The sequence below is a fragment of the Haliotis rufescens genome, unplaced genomic scaffold, assembly GCF_023055435.1.
Source record: "Haliotis rufescens isolate VD_foot unplaced genomic scaffold, xgHalRufe1.0.p SCAF_17, whole genome shotgun sequence".
Classification (NCBI taxonomy): Eukaryota; Metazoa; Mollusca; class Gastropoda; order Lepetellida; family Haliotidae; genus Haliotis; species Haliotis rufescens.
Window position 1 is genome coordinate 29,320,196 of NW_025963857.1, and position 21,066 is coordinate 29,341,261.

At 39.7% G+C, this 21,066-nt stretch overlaps 1 protein-coding gene across 1 annotated transcript; it reads right to left on the reverse strand.

Annotated features, from left to right (window-relative positions):
- Nucleotides 1-73: 73 nt before the first annotated feature.
- Nucleotides 74-20,750, reverse strand: LOC124119679 (aspartate aminotransferase, mitochondrial-like). The gene is made up of 11 exons (XM_046482272.2): nt 20,610-20,750; nt 18,251-18,407; nt 17,490-17,618; nt 16,131-16,190; nt 14,571-14,644; nt 13,032-13,119; nt 8,032-8,100; nt 6,830-7,016; nt 5,832-5,997; nt 4,625-4,775; nt 74-2,555 (listed from the first exon to the last, which is right to left on the reverse strand). The coding sequence occupies exons 1-11, from the start codon at nt 20,693-20,695 to the stop codon at nt 2,433-2,435; spliced, it is 1,290 nt and encodes a 429-aa protein (XP_046338228.1). The 5' UTR covers nt 20,696-20,750; the 3' UTR covers nt 74-2,432.
- Nucleotides 20,751-21,066: the final 316 nt, after the last annotated feature.

The window sequence follows — 21,066 nt, forward strand, 5'->3', positions numbered from 1 at the left end:
TCACAATACACACACTGACAAATAGCACAGACTGTGGCCACGCAGGTGAGCCAAAAATGACACAATTTCAGTATTTACAAATATTCCTCATTTTATTTGTCAATGATCAACATCATGGTATACTGGCTATTTGTCAACAGTGACTTTCACAGGGCAGAATAACTCTTTCCGAGCCTCACTGAGCAATCTGTAGAATAAATACTTTCAATGATAACATATTAAATCTACCAAACCGATATTCTTAAATTCTTCTAAATGAGACAGATACACGTTACGTAAGTATCTTGTCACATAATCTAAATTGTGTGTGAACTAAGTAAAATTCCTATCTGAGTATTCATTCACTTGTTTGTTTCTTTGTTCCTTTGAACAAACAAACAAACAAACAATCCTGTGCTACATAAGATAAAAACAATTTTCTCTCTTTTCAAGTGAGCCAATAGTTTTCACAAACCTAACTTTAAATATTTAAATTTTAATTCAATTTTCAGGAAAACAAATATCATCATAATCAACAATGCAGGTTTGTATCCCAATGTTTCTCCATCACTCGTCAAAACAATCGCTCGCTTTTCAGTGTAGTGTATTTTAAACCAATGAATCAAGTGACTGCCTGTTTTTCTGCGACAGAAACCATTAAGTGCTCACACATCATGGCAATATTTCTAGCGCAACATGTGCCACAGCCTTTCAGACATAAGTCCTCATAATAATAACATATAGCAAAACCATTAAAAATAGCAAATATCTACAAGTTACCTTAACTACTGGGCAGCTTGGCCAGGACTACAGGACTAGTGCCAATTTCAAACGCAGAACTACGTTTGCATCACAGAAATCTACATTCTAATGGGCTGAGACAGGCACCTGCTGTGAACAGGACAGCGCTGTGGTGGAAGAGTCAAGGCAGGGTAGTTGATTACTTGATTCTCACATACTTTCTGTGATTTTCATAGGGGCATACGCCGCATATTGGTCGTTGTTATTCACCAGTGATGGAGGAACGTAGTGCATACTAACCAGGGAAGTATTAATAATGGTAAAATCTATAAAACAAGATATATAAAGTTAGTGTGACCCTAACATATTGTACTGCACCAAAACCATCCAAAAACAGACAAATAGCACACCCAAAAGGGTTAACAAAAAAAATCACCAAAGACCCATTACTGAATACACAAATGTACAATAATTCAAGGTCTTTATCAAATTATGACGAGACAAAAAGCTAGCACTTTGACATAACAAGGATAAACTTGTACATCTAGATACAAGATATTCAGAATACAGTAATTAAGCAAAATTTGATGAGTACTGTAGACAGACCGGGATTGGTTGCATTCTTTTAAAAAAATCAGATCATTTACTGTGATACGATACCTCTCTGTGTTAAGATCTGAGGACACCTCCATAGGATCAGGTGATTTTTCTAATCAATCAATCAGCGTAAGCCTTAAACTCTCAGTACAAATAAGCAAAGCATTCAGACCAGCATATCTGATTTCTGAATCTTAAAAACGAACTAAAACAACAACTTCTAAATGTAGATAAATAAAGTATCAAATGCGTATTTGTGTTCCGTGTGGGTTTTCCTTTGCTAAGATCAAATTTTCTGAATAATGTGTAATGGAAATAGTTCTAAGAAAGCAGACATCTGATTGGCTCAGGAACCCCTTCACCTCCATTGAGATCGGGCGGACACAGTTCACTCATGATTCACCTCACACAACCAGTCCTCATATCATAATGCATGGAGAATTAAAAGATCCGATTTTAATGAAATTGTTGAGTAGATAGACCCTGTTTGGTTACACAGAAAGACCTATCATTGCAAGTCAGGAAACAGCACAATCTTCTAAATGCGAAACACCACAATTCAAAGAATAAATGAAGTCTGTCGATTTGCATTTGAAAAACCGATATGATTTATAGGTAAAGATAAGATATATGGATGAACATGTTCTATATTACAATTAGGACAACGTTTCGATGTAGGTTCTAACAGTTACAAAGAAAGTGATGTTAGAACCTACACCGAAACATGGTTCCTAATTGTACTAAAAATGTTGTCAGTCCATATATATTACCCTTACTTTGTACTATAATCTATAGGTGACCATTCAACTTTTGAAAGATCTTGTCGGAAAAAAAGTATGGTAAACTCCACATCTGTAGACGATTTCAAATCTGCCTAGCATAATTCTAACTTCTGATAGCAAGGAGATCAGAAGTCACAAACATATGGACACATCATCCTGGCTTTGTCACTTATTTGATTTAGCACTTCTCATATTTACAAGACAAATTGACCAGACAACCCTTGTATACCCTTGACAACCGATTCACAAAGTACTGGTACTACAGTGTGGTTGGAGGGAAAGCTCCAATGTACAGCTTGAAAGACAGAGACAATTATTCCATCTTCTCTCCATCTACTTGGTCACTTGATGGATGGCCTGGGCAAGGTAGTCGACGTTGCCGGATGTCACGCCGGCCATGGAGATCCTACCATCCTTGGTGAGGTACACCGAAAACTCCTTGGTTAATCGCTCAACCTGAAACAAATAGATGGGATGGTAAGGTGAGGTTGGGTGAGTGAGATCTGACATTGTGTTCAATCTGTTTCATTTCCAGACAATCGAGTGAATCACATCGTTCTACGTGAGGCTAAAAAAATAATAGTCTTGGTTCTCAGGCACTGCATCATCATAACCTTTGCTGCACTTTTCGTTTTTATTTCAATTTTTTTTTAAATAAAAAAATTAAAAAAGCCATAAATATTCCAAGCTGAACAGTAGTCAAATACTGTATTCCAGTATTTCACTCATCAAGGAATACATTTATGTAGGGAGGCCCTTTCCCAGGTTGATTGTACACATCTGTTTATTTGCTTACATACTAATATGAATAACAACCGCCCACACAAAATTTTCAAAAGCCATTGCCTGAGAACCAATTCTTTATTTTTTTAAGCCTAATTGGGATACATTGACATGCACCAACCAAATCAGCAGGCCTGATCACCAGATCCCAACAGTCGCCTCTTACAACAAGCATGGGTTGCTGAAGACCACTTTTAACCCGATTCTTCACAGGTTGCACTTATATAGTGACGTGCATGTATATGTGTGTGTCTGTGTCTATGTGTGTCTGCTCGTACTAGCCAGACTTATGCCGGTCTTATATAGTGCTAGACCACTGTGAAACCATACCACAGTCTAGGGCAGATAGGTCATTCAGAGTCGTATACTGACTCCGAGCCAACCAGTCTTTGTTTTGTCGAGCGCCAGTACATCTTTTAATGTCTTATGGTCTTTTAATGTCTTATTGTCTTTTAATGTCTTATTGTCTTTTAATGTCTTATTGTCTTTTAAAGTCTTATGGTCTTTTAATGTCTTATTGTCTTTTAATGTCTTATTGTCTTTTAATGTCTTATTGTCTTTTAAAGTCTTATTGTCTTTTAATGTCTTATTGTCTTTTAAAGTCTTATGGTCTTTTAATGTCTTATTGTCTTTTAATGTCTTATGGTCTTTTAATGTCTTATTGTCTTTTAAAGTCTTATTGTCTTTTAATGTCTTATTGTCTTTTAAAGTCTTATGGTCTTTTAATGTCTTATTGTCTTTTAATGTCTTATTGTCTTTTAATGTCTTATTGTCTTTTAAAGTCTTATGGTCTTTTAATGTCTTATGGTCTTTTAAAGTCTTATTGTCTTTTAAAGTCTTATTGTCTTTTAAAGTCTTATGGTCTTTTAATGTCTTATTGTCTTTTAATGTCTTATTGTCTTTTAAAGTCTTATGGTCTTTTAATGTCTTATGGTCTTTTAATGTCTTATGGTCTTTTAATGTCTTATGGTCTTTTAAAGTCTTGTGGTCTTTTAATGTCTTATTGTCTTTTAATGTCTTATGGTCTTTTAATGTCTTATGGTCTTTTAATGTCTTATGGTCTTTTAAAGTCTTGTGGTCTTTTAATGTCTTGTGGTCTTTTAATGTCTTATGGTATGATGAGGCCAGGGATCGAGCCACTGACATTCCATTCTCCAGTCAGAGGCTCCAGCCACTGGACCACGGAAGCAGTGTCCCATAATTTGAACTTTGACTGGATGAGCGGTATCTGAGTTATGTCACATGTCTCAGCTGAACAATGGAGGGATGCATGAAGTGATGCCTCCACTCATCAAATTCTGGCACAGCCAAGGGACGCAACTCTGTACAGTGAATTGTAGCGCCTAAGACTACTGGGACCCCAAATTGTGAATATACGGCTGAATGGACAATAATCAGATTTTTTGTTTTTTATGTTTGTTGTTTAACGCCGCACTTAGCAATATTCTAGCTATATGACAGTGGATTGTAAATAATCGAGTCTGGACCAGACAATCCAGTGATTGACATCATGAGCATAGATCTACGCAATTGGGATCAATGACATGCATCAACCAAGTCAGCGAGTCTGACAACCCAATCCCGTTAGTCGCCTCTTACAACAAGCATAGTCGCCTTTTACGGCAAGTGTGGGTTGCTGAAGACCTATTCTACCCCGGATGTTCACGGGTCTCCACGTGTCTCCACGTGTCTCCACGTGTCTCCACGGGTCTCCACGGGTCTCCACGGGTCACGGACTGCACCTGGTCTGGCTTGAGTCCGGTGAAGCAGAACATGCCGATCTGGTCTGTGATGTGCTGCCAACTGCGGGATGACCCTTCCCGCTTCAGACCATCTGACAGCTTCGTTCTCATGCTGATGATACGGTCGGCCATTCCTTTGACATCCACCAACCTGTGAACAACAGATTCAACAATCACAACTGTCGAGACGGGGGTGGAGTTTTACTGGGTAAATTTAAGGAAGAACATTTGAATTTGAACTGATGGAAAAGATGGAAAATAAATTCGTTTACTGCCACCATAGAAGGGCAAATTACACACACTATGGATTTCACGTGATGAATGACTTGATATATAAACAGCATGAATCTGGTCCAGGCTAGATTTCTAACAAATACAAGCACCCTGCACTATTTTCATCATCATCTTCATCCCATCTTCCAGAGGCAAGGGAGCTAACTAACTGTAAAAAGTCCAGTTTCCTCCCTTGCCGAACTAGGCCAGATTTTCTCAGTTCGATGGTAGAGCCACCAGAGGCTATTACAAGTTATGTCCCTTCTATGGCCCTCCTACTGACCTATCCGATTCCGCCTCTTATATCACTTGCATTTGCTTCAAACAAAATGTTGGCGCCCAGATCAATATTGTAATAAAGTGCATCATTCACATGATCACCTTGATTAAAAACATGAAAAGATTTGGAAAATATCTGTTGGCGCTAAGTTGACGGTACACATGCTTTGTAAATCCTGCAATCGACCAAACTGGCAGTTTACAAACCAGATGTTGATGATATTGTGCGATTTTGATTGGACTATGCATAGACTTGTTAGTTCAGCTAAAATGTAACGCCATAACTCCAGCCTAGTTCAGCAAGGGTGGAAACTGGACTTTTATAGTCAGTAAACTCCCTTGCCTCAGGAAGATGTTTCATCCACACAAGAGAGCCTTGAGATTATTGTGTTAAGTACTGAATTCACAATGTGGTGAATCAATGAATGAAATATACTGAGCTAAGGTTTGTTCGTTATACAGCATAGTACTGTATCATGCTGTACGGAGTACTGGAGTACGATAACGTTGTGGGGACCTGTTCTGCAGGAGGTACAAAGACTTGTTCTGATAAGGGTGAGGTTATGGGGATGGTGCCCCAGCCTACTGGTGTATGTCAAGGCAGAAGCTGGGGGCTGAGTGAATCCCACTTCACACAGATCTACTCCTGACTTACCACTCCTTCCTGAGGTCGGGTGAGTTGAGGATGGTGGACACGATGCGGGCACCGTGGATGGGGGGGTTGGAGTACATGGGCCGGATGATGATCTTCAGCTGTGACATGACGCGGCTGGCCTCGTCAGTGTCCTTGCATACGATGGTGAAGGCTCCAGCACGCTCACCTGCAGCATCAACAACAGCACACTGAGTGACAGACTGACAACTGGCAACTACATCTGGACTTCTGCCAAAACTTGATCTCAAAGAAAACGTTAATTTGAAAGCTGTGGGTGATATGAAACAAGAGGCCAAAGTCATTGACATCCCCTGCAATGGTAAGTACTTGTTGTGAATAAGTAATAAATACCAAACTATCAAAAGGCACTATTTCACCACTTGACCAATGTGCCATGCTTGGTGAAGAAATATTGCACGTTTTTCAAGATCTGCTCCGGAAACAAGCCCTATCTCCATTTTCAGTTGCAGTCAAAGTTGTTGCCATTGAAATTCAAACAACATAATTTTCAAAAGTCCCAAACTATTGAAAGGTACAAGTTCATCACTAGACCTATCCATGTACCAAGGTTGGTGAAATTCAGATTGGGAAACTACTTTTGGGGTTTGATCCCTGACCGCGTCATACCAAAAGACATTAAAAGATGGTACTTGATGTTACCCTGCCTGGCACTCGGCATTTAGGAGCTAAAACAAGGACTAGTCGGCTCAGAGTCAGTATATTGTGTCTGAGGGGGTATTCATGTTAAAAAGCGGCATGGTATTTCAGGGGGCTAGCACCATAAAATCGGCAATAGTCCAACTAGTACAAGCAGCCACACACACACACACACACACATGCACGTCGCTATATAAGTGCAATAATCTTGGACGTGACATTAAACCCCATTTCACCTCACCACTATTCCTGAAGTTTCCTACTGTATTTTTCTCCCATAAACATTGAAGCTGTTTTACTAAAGGAGCTGTGAAATGAGCTATGATGTAGACATTACCCACCATATAAGCCCATGTTTTTAGCAAAGGACTGTGACAGAGCCACCTGGTGGCCATCCTGAAGAAAGTATCGAGGAGCAAATGCGTCTTTGACAGTGTCACCGCTAGCGAAGCCCTGGTAGGCCATGTCGAAGTACGGGAACAGCTTCTTCTTCTTAATCAGCTGACTCAGCTCCTTCCATTGCTCAGGCTGGGAGGAAACAACACAATATTAGCAATCCACATTGTTAGGGCCACACTCTTTTAATCTCATGGTTTACGGAATTTTCCCCACCAACTAGCTAGGTTCAGTAGGAATATACGAAACAATTTCTGAAATCAATGTGTTTTTATTTCATCTGGTTTAAAGCTGTTTATGTAACTTAGTTCTGATATTAGTAATAAGTTTTGCATTAATATTCGCCGTAACAAGTGCCCTGGGCACTTAGAAAGTTGAACAAGAGTCATCAGGAGATGACATATCCCCCGGTCAGGAACAATTCAGAAATCGAGGTTTGGTTACTTATACCCTACTTTAGGTCCACTGCCATTAGATACCTTCAGCTCAGTGAAGAAGAAAATATTCCTGTTCAGTATTTTTCAAAATCCCAAATCATCAAAAGGCACTAGTTACCAACTAGGTTGATCTATGTAGATCATTTCAACAAGATGTATTTAACAGTTTTGGAGTTCTGCTCTGGAAACAGAAAACAGACAGCTGACGGAGAGACAGACATGCTGAACGCTATTTTTCAAACAAGGGGGATTAAAAGAAGGTGGTGTGCTTATTAAAACCATATATATGTTCAATTTGTAGATTTGTTGACAGAGATCAAACAGTAGTGAAGAAACTTAGTTCAAACATCAGAGAAACTAAAACCATTTTGATAATACACACCCCTTCTACACTTATGTATTTTTGTAAAAATAATTATAATACACACAAAGAAATATGGACTCGTGTTAATTTTCATTCTTAAAACTGGTGCTTGATGACTTACAAACTGATCTACAAGTTGGTTCGGGAGGTGCTTATATAGGAACAGGGCGCTTAATACGACAAATACGGTTTAAACATTTATTTCTGACAACAAAACAGAAGCAAATTGCTGTCGTAATATTTGGGAGTCGTATCAACATTTCCACACACACTTTCTCCGGTTCGGTGGATGACAAGATGATATAGAAAGGTATGTAGGTGCATGGTAGCCCAGTCAAATACTCACGGTGGGGTCAACACCTGTGGGATTGTGAGCACACGCGTGCAGGACGATGACCGACCCCTCGGGAACATTCTGTAAACAAAACATCAAATATCACACACAGAGTTTAACAAACTTTAATGCAGTCTGCAGCGTTAGAAACTGGCACTAGTCATGTAGTCCTTGCCAAACTGCCCAATAGTAAAGGCATCATAAGGACTACTAGACATTTGCCGTTTTTAAGGGTTTTGCTGTATGTTACCATTATAAGATTGTATAAGGACTAGTGGGCAAAGAATGTTAAGTTTCTATTGCTGACTCTGTCCTTTCAGCCACTAATCAGAATGCCAAGTCCAGTAATTGTTTCTTTGTTATTTTAGGTGAGATGGGGTTTAACGTCGCGTCCAAGATATAGCGACATGCATGTACGTGTTTGTGTGTGTGTGGCTGCTTGTACTAGTCCGGATTGATCCAGATTTATAGTGCTAGCTCACTGAGATACCATGCCGCAGTTTAACATGAATACCCCACTCAGACACAGTATACTGACTCTGAGCCGACCAGTCCTCGTTTTAGTCCCTTAATGCCGAGCGCTAGACAGGGTAACAACAAATACCATCTTTTAACGTCTTTTGGAATGACACAGCCTGGGATGGAACCCCTGACCTTCCGCTCTCCGGGCGGACGCTCTCCCACTAGACCACAGCTGAAGCTGAAGCAACACTTCAGCCACATCACAGCAGCCTGTCAACATGTGAATCTGGACTAGGCACACCAACAGCCTGATCAATGTCTGATTACCTGACCCAAATACAGCTCTTATCTGTTATGTACTGGGAACCTATTCTATTTGTAACCTTAAATCCCCACAGAATGCCTAGTTTGGTATAATGTCTTTTCAGGGTTAGAAATTGGCACTAGTCCTATAGTCCTTGCCAACCTGCCCAATGGTAAAGGTATCATAAGGACTAGTAGAAAATTGCCATTTTTAAAGGCCGGCATGCGGGTATAAAAGAGGCAGGGGGTGTGTCCTCCCAGTATTGCACCAACTGTCTTAATGCTAAGAGCAGAGCAACATTCAAATACATTTTATGAAATATTTCGAATACTATCTAATATTTCAAGATGATAATTGTTAGGACCATGCACAAGGGCGATAGGAATACATACTGTGAAAAACATCAGTACAGATAGTCAAATAGGTCTGCATTTAGAAAAAAATTATAAACTTTGTGATTCAAATTTGAATTTCCCTCCTGTCAGTCAGACAGCCAGAGGGCGGTGAGTATCCATAGCAACTTCCCTGGATGGAAGGGAGAATCTCATTCATGGTTTCACATTACATTCTCCCATCAGCTGGGAGTGAAACTGACCCCCCATGCACTGACCTCCCGCTCTATGATGATAGCATGGCACACTTTGGGGGACCCTTCATTCTATATCAGTGGGGGTGGAGACAGTTGTGCAAGATTATTTGTTATTGGTATTGGGTCATCTTTCAGTAAATTTAATGTTAATATTTCCTTTAACCCCCACGTTCAACCACTGATGATTCTGGACACACTCTAATTACCATTTTCTGTACCATGGTTGTTTTGCCATGTATCTCCTCCCCTACCTCTAAAAAGTGGACTCTGGCCAGGCCTTGTCTTAGTCACTGACTTCATTATCATTTTGTTTTCAATTGACTACTGACCTTCGACAACAAATCTCTTGTTTCTGAATTATCTAACTGATAAAAGTGATCTACTATGGCGGATCCAAGTGGGCGATCAGCGCGCTTTACTATTGAAGTACCTGGTAATGATGATGTGAAGAGAGGCATTCTTCAAAAGATTAAACAGGTGAAGATACATATGCGGGCAGAAACTAATATGCCTGCCAATAATGCTGCCGTCCTCGATCGTGTCTTGACGTACTACCTCCAAAACCATTGCCTGACTGTCCCAGAAGATCCTCCCGTGACACACCTCAGAGCAGGAGCTGGGGACACTGATGACAGGTTTTTCATCATATCCGAGTCATCCATGAAAATGTGCCTAGATGTAGCAGAGCAGCATGGGCGTAAATGTTCAAGTAAACTGTCTCTGAAGCAGACCAACTACAAAGGACATGCTGTAACGATGAAAGTGCGGTGTTCTAGGTCACACCAGTACCGTTTAGCATCGTCACCTTATCTTCCCAACAACAAATTCCTGGTTAATGAGAAGCTTGGACATGCATTTTACAGCAGTGGTCTCATACCTGTCCAGTATAAAAGATTTTGTTCAGCTGCCGGTATTGGAAGTCTCTCACAAAGATATAGGAAGGATCAACTGAATTCTTACAAGAACATTGGTCAATCTGAGTTTGAAGATTCCTGTGACACAGCCTTATTGGAAGAAGTAGCTGGATATGAACATTTAGATGGTATTAACATTATGTCCGATGCCCGACATGGTTGGCGGAAGAATGCCAAGGACAGCAGCGTTGTTGCTATTGGAGATGCTAGTCACAAAGTATTAGTGTGTGAGCATGTCACCAAACAACATGATCCAGTATCTCAAAGACATGAACGCATTGGGACTGAAAGAATTTACAACTTTTTGAAAGAAAAGAATGTCCAAATAAATGTGCACACCCATGACCGGAACTTGTCAATTAATAAATTTGTTCGAGACACTGGATCAACGACAAACCAGAATGACTTATGGCATGGTGTGAAATCTGTTACCAAATTGTTGACTGCTGTATCCACTGGGCCTCGCTACAAACATGGGAGCACCTGGCATGAGCAGCTGTCAGACAAAGTCAAACCAATTACCACTCATTTTCATTTTGCAATGCGGAATTGTAATGGTGACAGTGCCAAACTGAGGTCTTCACTATCAAATATTGTGGAACATTACAAGAACAATCATTCCGATTGTGATGCATCTTCCAGATGTAAATTGGATCAAAATTATGAACCATCACGGATTGTCTTGACCAGTCAAAAAGCTGTGGCTTTATTGACGAGAGTTATTGAAAATTCGGTTGTCTACAAATATCCGGATGATTTCAATTTGGCAAAAGATACCTTTTATGTTGAAAGTTTTAATAATGTGATGAATGTCTTCCAAGACAAAAGATTATCATTTTCTGACACTATCTATAATATGCGTTCTCAGTTAGCCGTGTGTCATTGGAATGAGAATGTTGACCGGGACTTTACCTCGCAATGGCATGCCAGTAACTCTGGGGCACCAAGATCTCGAACCAGGCAGAAGAAGAATTATAAATCTGTCACCTATCACTACCGAGGAAATATTTGGAGCCGTTATGTGGGAAATTTGTGCTAATTGTCAGACTTTTAATTATTGCCATCCTTATGGCAGCTGTCTATTGTAATTTATTGTCAGTTGTACTCTGTGGAGAATTGTTCTAAAATGCATTTTATAGTTCTACAACTATTGACGATGGGAGAAGCATCGGAACACCAGTCCCTGACATTGATGGTAACCCCTTTACAGAGAGAGACTATTTATCATCTGTTTCACCACCACGACTGGGATATCATAGAGGTGCCCAGTGTAGTGGCTGTATCATCAGCTACTGATATATCAACAACACCAGATCATGATCGTGATGATGAGCAAGAATTCATTGTGCAGCACAGAGCGGAAGAGGAAGAGTGTCCACATTGTTTATGTAAACCATGCATAACCAACCCATTGAACAAGCAAATGTGGTGGGAGGATGGCACAATGCCGGTACATGTCCAAAATTCATTTCTAAGGAAGGGGCATTATAGACGATTTTGGACAATGTTGATGCATAGAGGTGTGTGGAAGGATGCCCGTTACCTAGACAGAAAAAGACTGGCATTGGAGAGGCAAGCTAACCGCCAACAGTATGTATGGAGTGGAACCAGACACAAGCGTGATTTGATGCCACATTGTGTCACAACGTTAGTTCGTACTTGGTTACCTAACCAACATGATCAACCATATATGGGACATTTGTGGGAATGACATCTTAACGCACAGCGGTGTTTCCCAGGAAGTTTCAGACAGATGTTTGAATATTTATGTTTAATGTGCATTTATTTTCTGATATGGAATACAAGCTAAATGATTCAATGATGTGAGGAATTATTTTTTTAATCCTCATTACATGAAAAGTCAAGATATTTTGTATATTGACGTTAGATATTGAGTACATGTACATGAAATTAACTGACCTTTTCAACAGTTAAATTAATAAATATTAAATATTTAAATGTTTCTTTGTATGGTCATATACTATATCCACACATCCATTTGTTAGTGTTTTATGTATTATATGGTCTGAGGTGTTTCACATGTGTATATAGTCTCTAATGTGTTGTATTAAATATATAAAAGATGATATGTTGCAGAGATTTGTGTTAGCCTTATCATTTTTACTGAAAACCTTAATGCTGTATGCTTTAAATGGGATTTTAGTCTCAAGTTCACATTTCAAAATTTACTATGAACCACTTGTGTTTACTTTTGTAGTAAATTCCATGCTTCACCTTTGACCCTGCCTGGTTCCAATAGCCGTTACAGTCCTGTCTGTCACAGGCAGATAAGATCTTCCCAGCAGAGAAGTAGCCAATCAGATGCTAATTGGAAACCCATGGGGTTTTTTCATGTTTGGATCCCGGCCTTTAAGGGTTTTGCTATATATATATATGTTAACATTATAAGGACTAGTGGACGAAAACTGTTAGTTTCTAACACTGCTTTCTGTCTACTAAGTTGAGCTGATAAATAATGTGACAATCAACATAGTATTTTACACAAAGACACCAGTATATACAGAAAATGATGCCAAAAGCAAATTTCTGGTTAGGAAAGGAAATTTCTTTGGCACAGACATTGGATACTACAGCAACAATTCTGGTCTTACACCATTACTGCTTTACATTTCTCACATGAACAATGAACACTTGACAGGCAACTTTAGGCACAAACAATGACAACAGGTATTTACTTAGAACGAGTGAAAATCATCCCCTACAGAATCAGGTAACTACTCACTGAGATATCCTCACAGGCTCCGCTGAAGTCGAAACCGCATGTGCTGGGGTCGTAGTACCGATAAGACTTCACTTCAATACCAGCGTGTCTGTAAAACACAATGGTACACAATGTTTGTTTGTTTGTTGTTTTAAGCAGCACTCAGCAATATTCCAGCTATATGACTGCGCTCACTGCGGCAAGTATGAATCAAGCCTGCCCCAGACAATCCAGTGACTGATATTATGAGGACCATCCCACTCTGTACGATGACAGGCAATGAATCAAGTCAGCCAGTCTGATGACCCATCCACTAAGAATGCGCTGTAATAAGTATTTGGGACCAAGTCAGCCAGAAAAAACTCATACATACTTTTATCACAGAAATCTGAAGGTCTGATCATAACATTTCATTCCGCTTGTACTATGAACACCCCCAACTCCATATATAAAAAAAACAGCAGAGGAACGTTATCACCAAAATCACCCAACTGGCATCTATCATGTCGTATGTCAATAACAACATTGATATCAGTAACTGGTCTTTGTTCGACAATCTCTGTAAGGATCAACTTTGGAAATAGTACAATAAATGCAACCCTAAATGTCTTTATCACACAATGTTTTTTGTGACAATTAGGATCTCATGACATGTCATAGTCTGACTCGATATAATCGAGTGCTCTATATTATCACATAATCCACACCCCAGTCGGCTGTGTACTTAACCTAAGCATGATACTTCACATCTTCCCAAGGCAAGGGAGTTAACGCCCTTGTCTCGGGAACATGGATATTTCATCGCTTGATCGAATACAGGACTCGCTGTGAATGTCATGACGACTCGTAAGTAAACATACTAACTTGTCCAGGACAGTTTCTGAAATGTTTTTGAATGGGCATTATCCCTACCACAATTGGTAATTTGTTAGAAAACAAAACATTTCCTTGGACGATGTCCCTTGACCCAACCTAGGTCGTATGCATACTGATTAAGCATTTTTCATAACAGGAAGTGATGAAAAGCACATATTCCATACGCATCATCCCAAAAAATAGTTATACCGTGATAACACAGAGTTGCCCGCCCTTGAGTCGCTAATGACAGATAATTTGTCAGCGTTAGAAATCGTCCTTGCCAAACTTCCCAATGGTAAAGGTCTCATAAGGACTAGTAGAAATTTGCCCTTTTTAAGGGTTTTGCTGTATGTTATCATTATAAGGACTAGTGGACGAAAACTGTTAGTTTCTTACCCTGTTTGTTTACCGATCTCACGACAGAAAATCAGCGAAGACAAATCCTAATTGATGTGTCATTAAAGTTGGACAAATAAGTAGAAACACTTAACATATGACAAACATTATAGGTGGGTAAGTGTACACCATTATAGTCCATTGTTGATTAATTACCGCGATAATATGGCGTACCATGCTACTAGAATCTATCTCACCACGACAACAACAGCAACAATGTGCACTATCCTTGTACAAGTTACAATATACAGTACATTTGTAAACTACGGAACATGCTAAAGACACCCTACACAACACAAAACTCACTTGAAAATCGGAGTGTGGTTCCCCCAAGATGGAGATGGGATGTAGAAGACTTTGCTGGGTGCGAACCATTTGGCCTGGAATATAAGCATCATACAGATAGAGGAAGTCCACTGGTACTGCACTAGTTACATACTTTACTGCAGAGGCAAATTTGGAAAACCATTCTCCATGTTACTCCTAAATAGCAAAAGGCACCAGTTCAGTATGTGCCTAGAGACATGCAAAGTTTTGTAAGAAAGTATTTAATGGTTTTTGAGTTACGCTCCGGAAACGAACACCACCCTTATAGAACCTAAGTCCAACTTGTTGCCATGGAAACGTAAAAAATAAAAATTGATATAACTCCTAAATAGCAAAAGGCACCAGTTCAGTATGTGTCTGGTAAACATGCAAAGTTTTGTAAGAAATTATTTAACGTTTTTTTAGTAACGCTCCGGAAACGAACAGCAGCCTTATAGAACCTAAGTCCAACTTGTTGCCATGGAAACGTAAAAAATAAAAATTTATAAAATTCCTAAAAAGCAAAAGGCACCAGTTCAGCATGAGTCTAGTAGACATGCAAAGTTTGAAATATTTAACGGTTTCTGAGTTATGCTCCGGAAACGATTTCGGGACGCGCACACACACACGCACACACACACGGACGGAACCCATTTCTATATCCCCCGCCAACTTCGTTGGGGCGGGGGATAACTACAGCTGGGGGGTAGGGAGAGGGGTCAAATACACACATACATTGAGTTCTGATACTTTTTCCCCCCAATGTAAAGACACTACAGTAAGCATGCCAACAAACATCCTTAAAAAAAATATTAAAAATCCCCTACAATTAATCAATAAATCATAATACAAACATTTTCATAGACATAATTATTCACATAATAGTGAAGGAACAGAGATGTACCAATCTCATAGCTTTATGCAAGAAAGATTTTGAAAGGTGTGATGTTCATAAGCAGACAGCACAGTGTAAATGGTAAACCCTTCCACAGACAGGTTAATAAATATTACTTGCAGCAAATGTATACCATGCATACAAGATCGAAACATATTAAAATGAAATTACTTTCACTTTGCACAATGTTTATGTATACAAGATCCTGTTTTTATACATTACAGATCACCAATCTTCACTATAAATGTGTTAGCCAAATGTGTGTGTGTGTGTGTGTGTGTGTGTGTGTGTGTGTGTGTGTGTGTGTGTGTGTGTGTGTGTGTGTGTGTGTGTGTGTGTGTGTGTGTGTGTGTGTGTGGGTGGGTGTGTGTGTGGGTGTGTGTGTGTGTGGGGGTGTGTGTGTGAGGGGGTGTATTTGTGGGTGGGGATGTGGGGGTGGGGGTGTGTGAATACCCCACTCAGACATGGTATACTGACTCCCAGCCAACCAGTCCTCGATCTAGCCACTTAATGCCGAGTGCCAGGCAGGGTAGAGAAACAATCAACTCACACCCTGTCGTTGAGATGAGACAGATCAGCTCATAAAGGGGTGATATTATTACATCTTCATGTGTTTTGTACTGGGTAGGTCAACTTCTTGATAGTATTGATAATATTTTACTTACAAAGAAAGCTGCGCCAATACGGAGTGAACCAGTACCAGAAATACCCTGAGCAGTTACATTCTGAAAAAGAGAATATGAATATATCTGGTAATAATGTGAATTCCTTAATCGATTACCAATCCCATGATCAGCTGACGGAAAAGAATTATTTGTGTTGAACATACTGTCAGCATTGGCATTTCACAAGGACACTTTCCTAAATGCAAAGAAATACTTGCTTCAATGGAATTATTTTTTCTAAATGTGTGGTGTTCAGCATGAGTGAGTGACACTGCTTTGAACAGAATTTCACTCTGGTGAAACCCACGAGCATCGGGTATGGTGCTGAAATACTAAACATAATCGGGTAAAACCGGAACTAAAACCCACAATCATAGGTTCCTGTTGTGGCCAAGGGATGCAACTCTGCACAGTGAATTGCAACGCCTTTATTTGACTGGGCCACCTGTGTCCTCGTGTTGTTCAGAAGGCAAGAGGATGTCACTATACATGCTATATTTACCATGGGAACATGATGAGTAGGCACCATGATTTTAGTTCAACCAGTTCATTAATTTTTTGGGGGGGGGTCGGTTAGCCTAGTGGTTAAAGTGTTCACTCGTCACGCCGAAGACCTGGGTTCAATTCCCGACATGGGTACAATGTGTGAAGCCCATTTCTAGTGTCCCCCACCGTGATATTGCTGGAATATTGCTAAAAGTGGCGTAGAACCATACTCACTCACTCACTCATTTATTTTGGACAAGTGGTTTATGTAAAGTAATATTACTTAATTTTGGGAAAAAGATTTCTACAATTTTTCACTGACCTCAAACTAGTTGATTGTTGTCTGTGATGAGCAGTGACTATTATTGTACATATACTTGCCATTCTGAACAATATTCAGTTACATCCCAGTGTGGCAACTTGATTGTAGAGGAAAGATGAAAGTGGTCATTGACATTTACCACCTTGGTAAAAAACACAAGCATGGGTAAGGTGCTCATAGACCAAGAAGTATAATAATCTTTGAAACCACAAACAGCATATCCAGACACAGCTAGGGAACTAAACTCTGCAATGGGAAGGAGTCAGTTGGGTTTTATGCCGCTTTTAGCAATATTCCAGCATTATCACAGCGGGGGACACCAGAAATGGGCTCCAGACAATGTACCCATGTCAGGCCTTTGGCGTGACGAGTTAACGCTTTACCCACTCATACTCAGGGAGAGAGTGAGTGAGTTTCATTTTACGCCGCTTTTAGCAATATTCCAGCAATATCACAGCGGGGGACACCAGAAATACTCAGGAAGAACATACTCACAAGGAACCTACTCGAACAGAACACACACCAGCAGAACACACTCCAGCAAAACATACCAGCTTGTTTTTAATGGCTGGGCTGTCATCCCCGAAAGCCAGTTGAGCCGAAGCTGTACAGAAGTCTGCTAGACCAGAGATGGGCAGGTACTCCTTGTCCAGGTTGGCTGCAAGCATCTTCTGTTCTGCCTGAAACCAATGATTACAAACAATGAACACATTTTACACAAAAAAAACATTTTTTTTGTTACACATAGTATTGTCATCCAGTTTCGGTGAGATAAAAAAATAAACAATCCCAATATTACTTTCCTTGAAGTTTGGTTGTCATTTACTGTCAACACAATGATCCATTAACATGATAAATGTTTAAACTTCTAAGAAAGGCCTACAAATAGAGTCTTGAGAACAATACAATCTCCTTAATATCTGATCTTATACATTAATATCAGATCTTATGCTCTGATACAACACCTCTACATCAACATAATGAAGAACTGACAACCACTCCAAAGAATGTTGCATCGGGGGAACCCTATGCCAACTTTGACCTGCCGGTCTTAATGAAGGATGCTTGGGTTCAGATGTCAGTAACTATTATTTGCATTCAGAACTGCCCAATTATGCTTTTTTTCAAGGGATAGAAATCAGATATGAGATAATGAGAAAGTCCCTACTCTGATTGGCTGACTAGAAAATTTATCCCCTGCAACCTGATGTGAAGGGGAGGTCAGATCTTATCGTATCAGAGTAAAAGAACTGATTTTAGTGAGTTTGGGAAATAGGGGTGGGACTTTTGGAACAATGACAAGTCTTCTAACCTTAGTAACTGAAGGCAGCACGAAGGGTTTGCCGTTGTCGTCTCTGTAGGCCCCCACACCAAGGTTCATCTTCTTGGGGTTTGTATCCCGCTTGAAAGCCTCGGTAACTCCAAGAATCGCATCTGGGGGTCCCATTTCAACATTTGACCACCAAGAGCTGCAAGTTAATTGTGTTTAACATATTGAACACAGCTTTCAGGATTACAATTATATCGCCATGATCGCAGCGTTAGCTTTGCGTATAGGCTGAAATACTGCCTATAGGTAGAAGACATGCTGATCCTTACACATTCCCAGCAATTTTAGTAAAATCACTTAAACATGACATTATCAATAATCTCATAACTAGGTGATTGCAAGTACTTGTTAAAACTGGAACAGCCTCAAAGCTTCTAAAGCCCAAAAATACCACCATGTATTTCCAGTCCAATATGATTACTTTACTTCCAGACTTTGACCTATAACCAAATCTCAGAAATGTACAAGCAAAAGCAACTGACAATTACTAATACAACGGTGGTTCACGTTACATCTCAAATATGACCTTGACCTATGACAGACAGATTTGCAAAGATATATGCACAAATACAGTTTCATGGCTGTAGAGGTAATTATGCCAAAGAAACTGATGATTTGAACACGTAAAAAACTAGAATGTTGACCTTGACCTTTGACTCAGTTTGAACAAAACCTTCTCAAAGCAAGGCCTTATCCTTGAGAAGGCATATGCCATGTATGATGATACATGCAATAGTTCGATAGCCTGGTTTTAATTTAATCTAAATAATACACTGAAAAAATATTTGTTTTAATATTGATTTGGTTTGTTTTATACCTAAACTGTGATACTTTCCTTACTGTTTTACTGTCCTTTGTTGACAGGTATGGAATAATAACTAACTTGTTCTCATTGCAATATGGCTGCAATACTGACAATGTGATGTAAAGTTTTAACTCACTCACATGCATTGACACTTTAATCTTGTGACCTTGAACTTAACATGACATGTCCCAAAAGAATTCCCAAGGGCTGTTCAGAAGACACACACACAACACATGTCGCTATATAATTGCAATAATCTTGAACGCGATGTCAAACCCCATTTCACCTCATACAGTCAAGTTTCGTTAATCCGACAATCGTTTATCCAACAATCGGCTTTATACGACACAAATGAGGGGAACCAATTAAATCAGTGCTATTTAGACCTGTTAATCCGACAGTCTCGCACTCCAACTCCGACACACCTAATTTGCAACAAATTGCTGAAATCACTCATTAATCAGTCTCATTAATCCAACACAGTGATCAGCGTACTCCGTGGTCATCTGCCCGCAAGTACACAGCCCCGTGTTTTGATGCTAGACGAGTCGGCGAGTAGCTGCATATTTCAACGGCTGCAGAGATAAACTTGCTTAACAATAAACAATTACTGCTTAAAAAAACAAAAAACAGGATTAATCACATGCCTAGATTACCTCAATCTCATTTAACTGGTGTTATGTGTTTGTGGTGATCAGCTGATAATGTTTTATGAGATGGTGAAAAACATGTCGTTGTAAAACCTGAGCTTATTAAAAATGTAAGTACGTTTTTGGGAGCCATGCGTTAGCGCGCGCTATAACCAAGTTAGCAGTTTATTGAAAGGCACAATAACGAGGAAACATTGTACTTGAGACTTGCGTTCCGTATCGTGGCGTATCGATAAATGGGCCCGCGTTTTTCGAATATTGTTTCATGGGTAAAGTATCGCGATGCATCAGAATATCGGTGTATCGTTTCACCCTTAGTAACAGCTACTGACAGATCTTGCTTTTAGGACAAATAAGAGCACCATGTCCCCCATAGTTTATGCCTGCAACAAAATCCAATGTTCTGACAGAGATATTGAGTTACTTCATCTTCAAAAGCTCTGCTGCTCTGAATGGTTCATTGAATATAGTTGTTTGAACATGATGAATACGACCATTGACCCTGTTATATTAGCATCTTGCATGTACATTACATATACATGTTCACCTGACGATACAAAAAACAATACATTCGTTTTGATTCGCTTTATGTTTGTCAACAGGTGATAGCAGCGAAAGAAATACGTAAATTAGGATTTTAAATATACAATATTGCTTGACTTGATAATAATGCAACGCGTTACTCCATGAGATATAAGATAATCAACAAAGTAAGACACGAATTCAAGGACATCTCTAGGATACTAACAGTTATAAGCGAAGGTGAACTTACCGCACGTTCTTGATGCATGATCACGGCTACTTTCAGATAATTTTGAATTAGATAATGGATGAAATGACAGACAGATATATGTTTTTGACAACACCTGCAAAGTCCTACTCTTACCTTGACCGTGCCAGTGTGGCAGCAGCACCGGCATGTTTGCCGATGATGTTAGAGACGGTACGACAACGAAGCGCCTGCAGTGCCATCTTGGGAGTTCAAGGTCGAGCCAGGATACAAGCTCCTCACAGCGATGTCACATTCGCGGAGCTTGCATTCCGAAGGGGGGTTACTCTTATATGTCGCCCTCGATCTATCCGCTAAAGAATAATTTTTCAATGATTCCGGTTTAGTGGTTTTCTAACATGTCCAATCTAACGTTAATACCGTGAGTTTGGTTTCCAGGATGGACACCCATATCGACGAACTATCGACGTTCATGCGTCTGCGCTACCCCTATCGAACTCATGTTATGGTAAACGGGTGACCTAAAAGTCTCTTTATATACTGCCTGTTTTCAACAAACAAATTCAAAGATAATCAGTTAATTATCGTTCGTAATGCAATTACTGAAATTAAC

Bases quoted from the DNA above. Each gene is read 5' to 3' on its own strand.
- LOC124119679 (XM_046482272.2), bottom strand. From the start codon at position 20,695: ATGGCACTGCAGGCGCTTCGTTGTCGTACCGTCTCTAACATCATCGGC. The intron at 17,619-18,250 runs GTTAGAAGACTT...CATTGGTTTCAG, and splicing joins TGCTGCCTTCAGTTACTAAG to GCAGAACAGAAGATGCTTGC. The intron at 13,120-14,570 runs GTGAGTTTTGTG...TGTGTTTTACAG, and splicing joins AACCACACTCCGATTTTCAA to ACACGCTGGTATTGAAGTGA.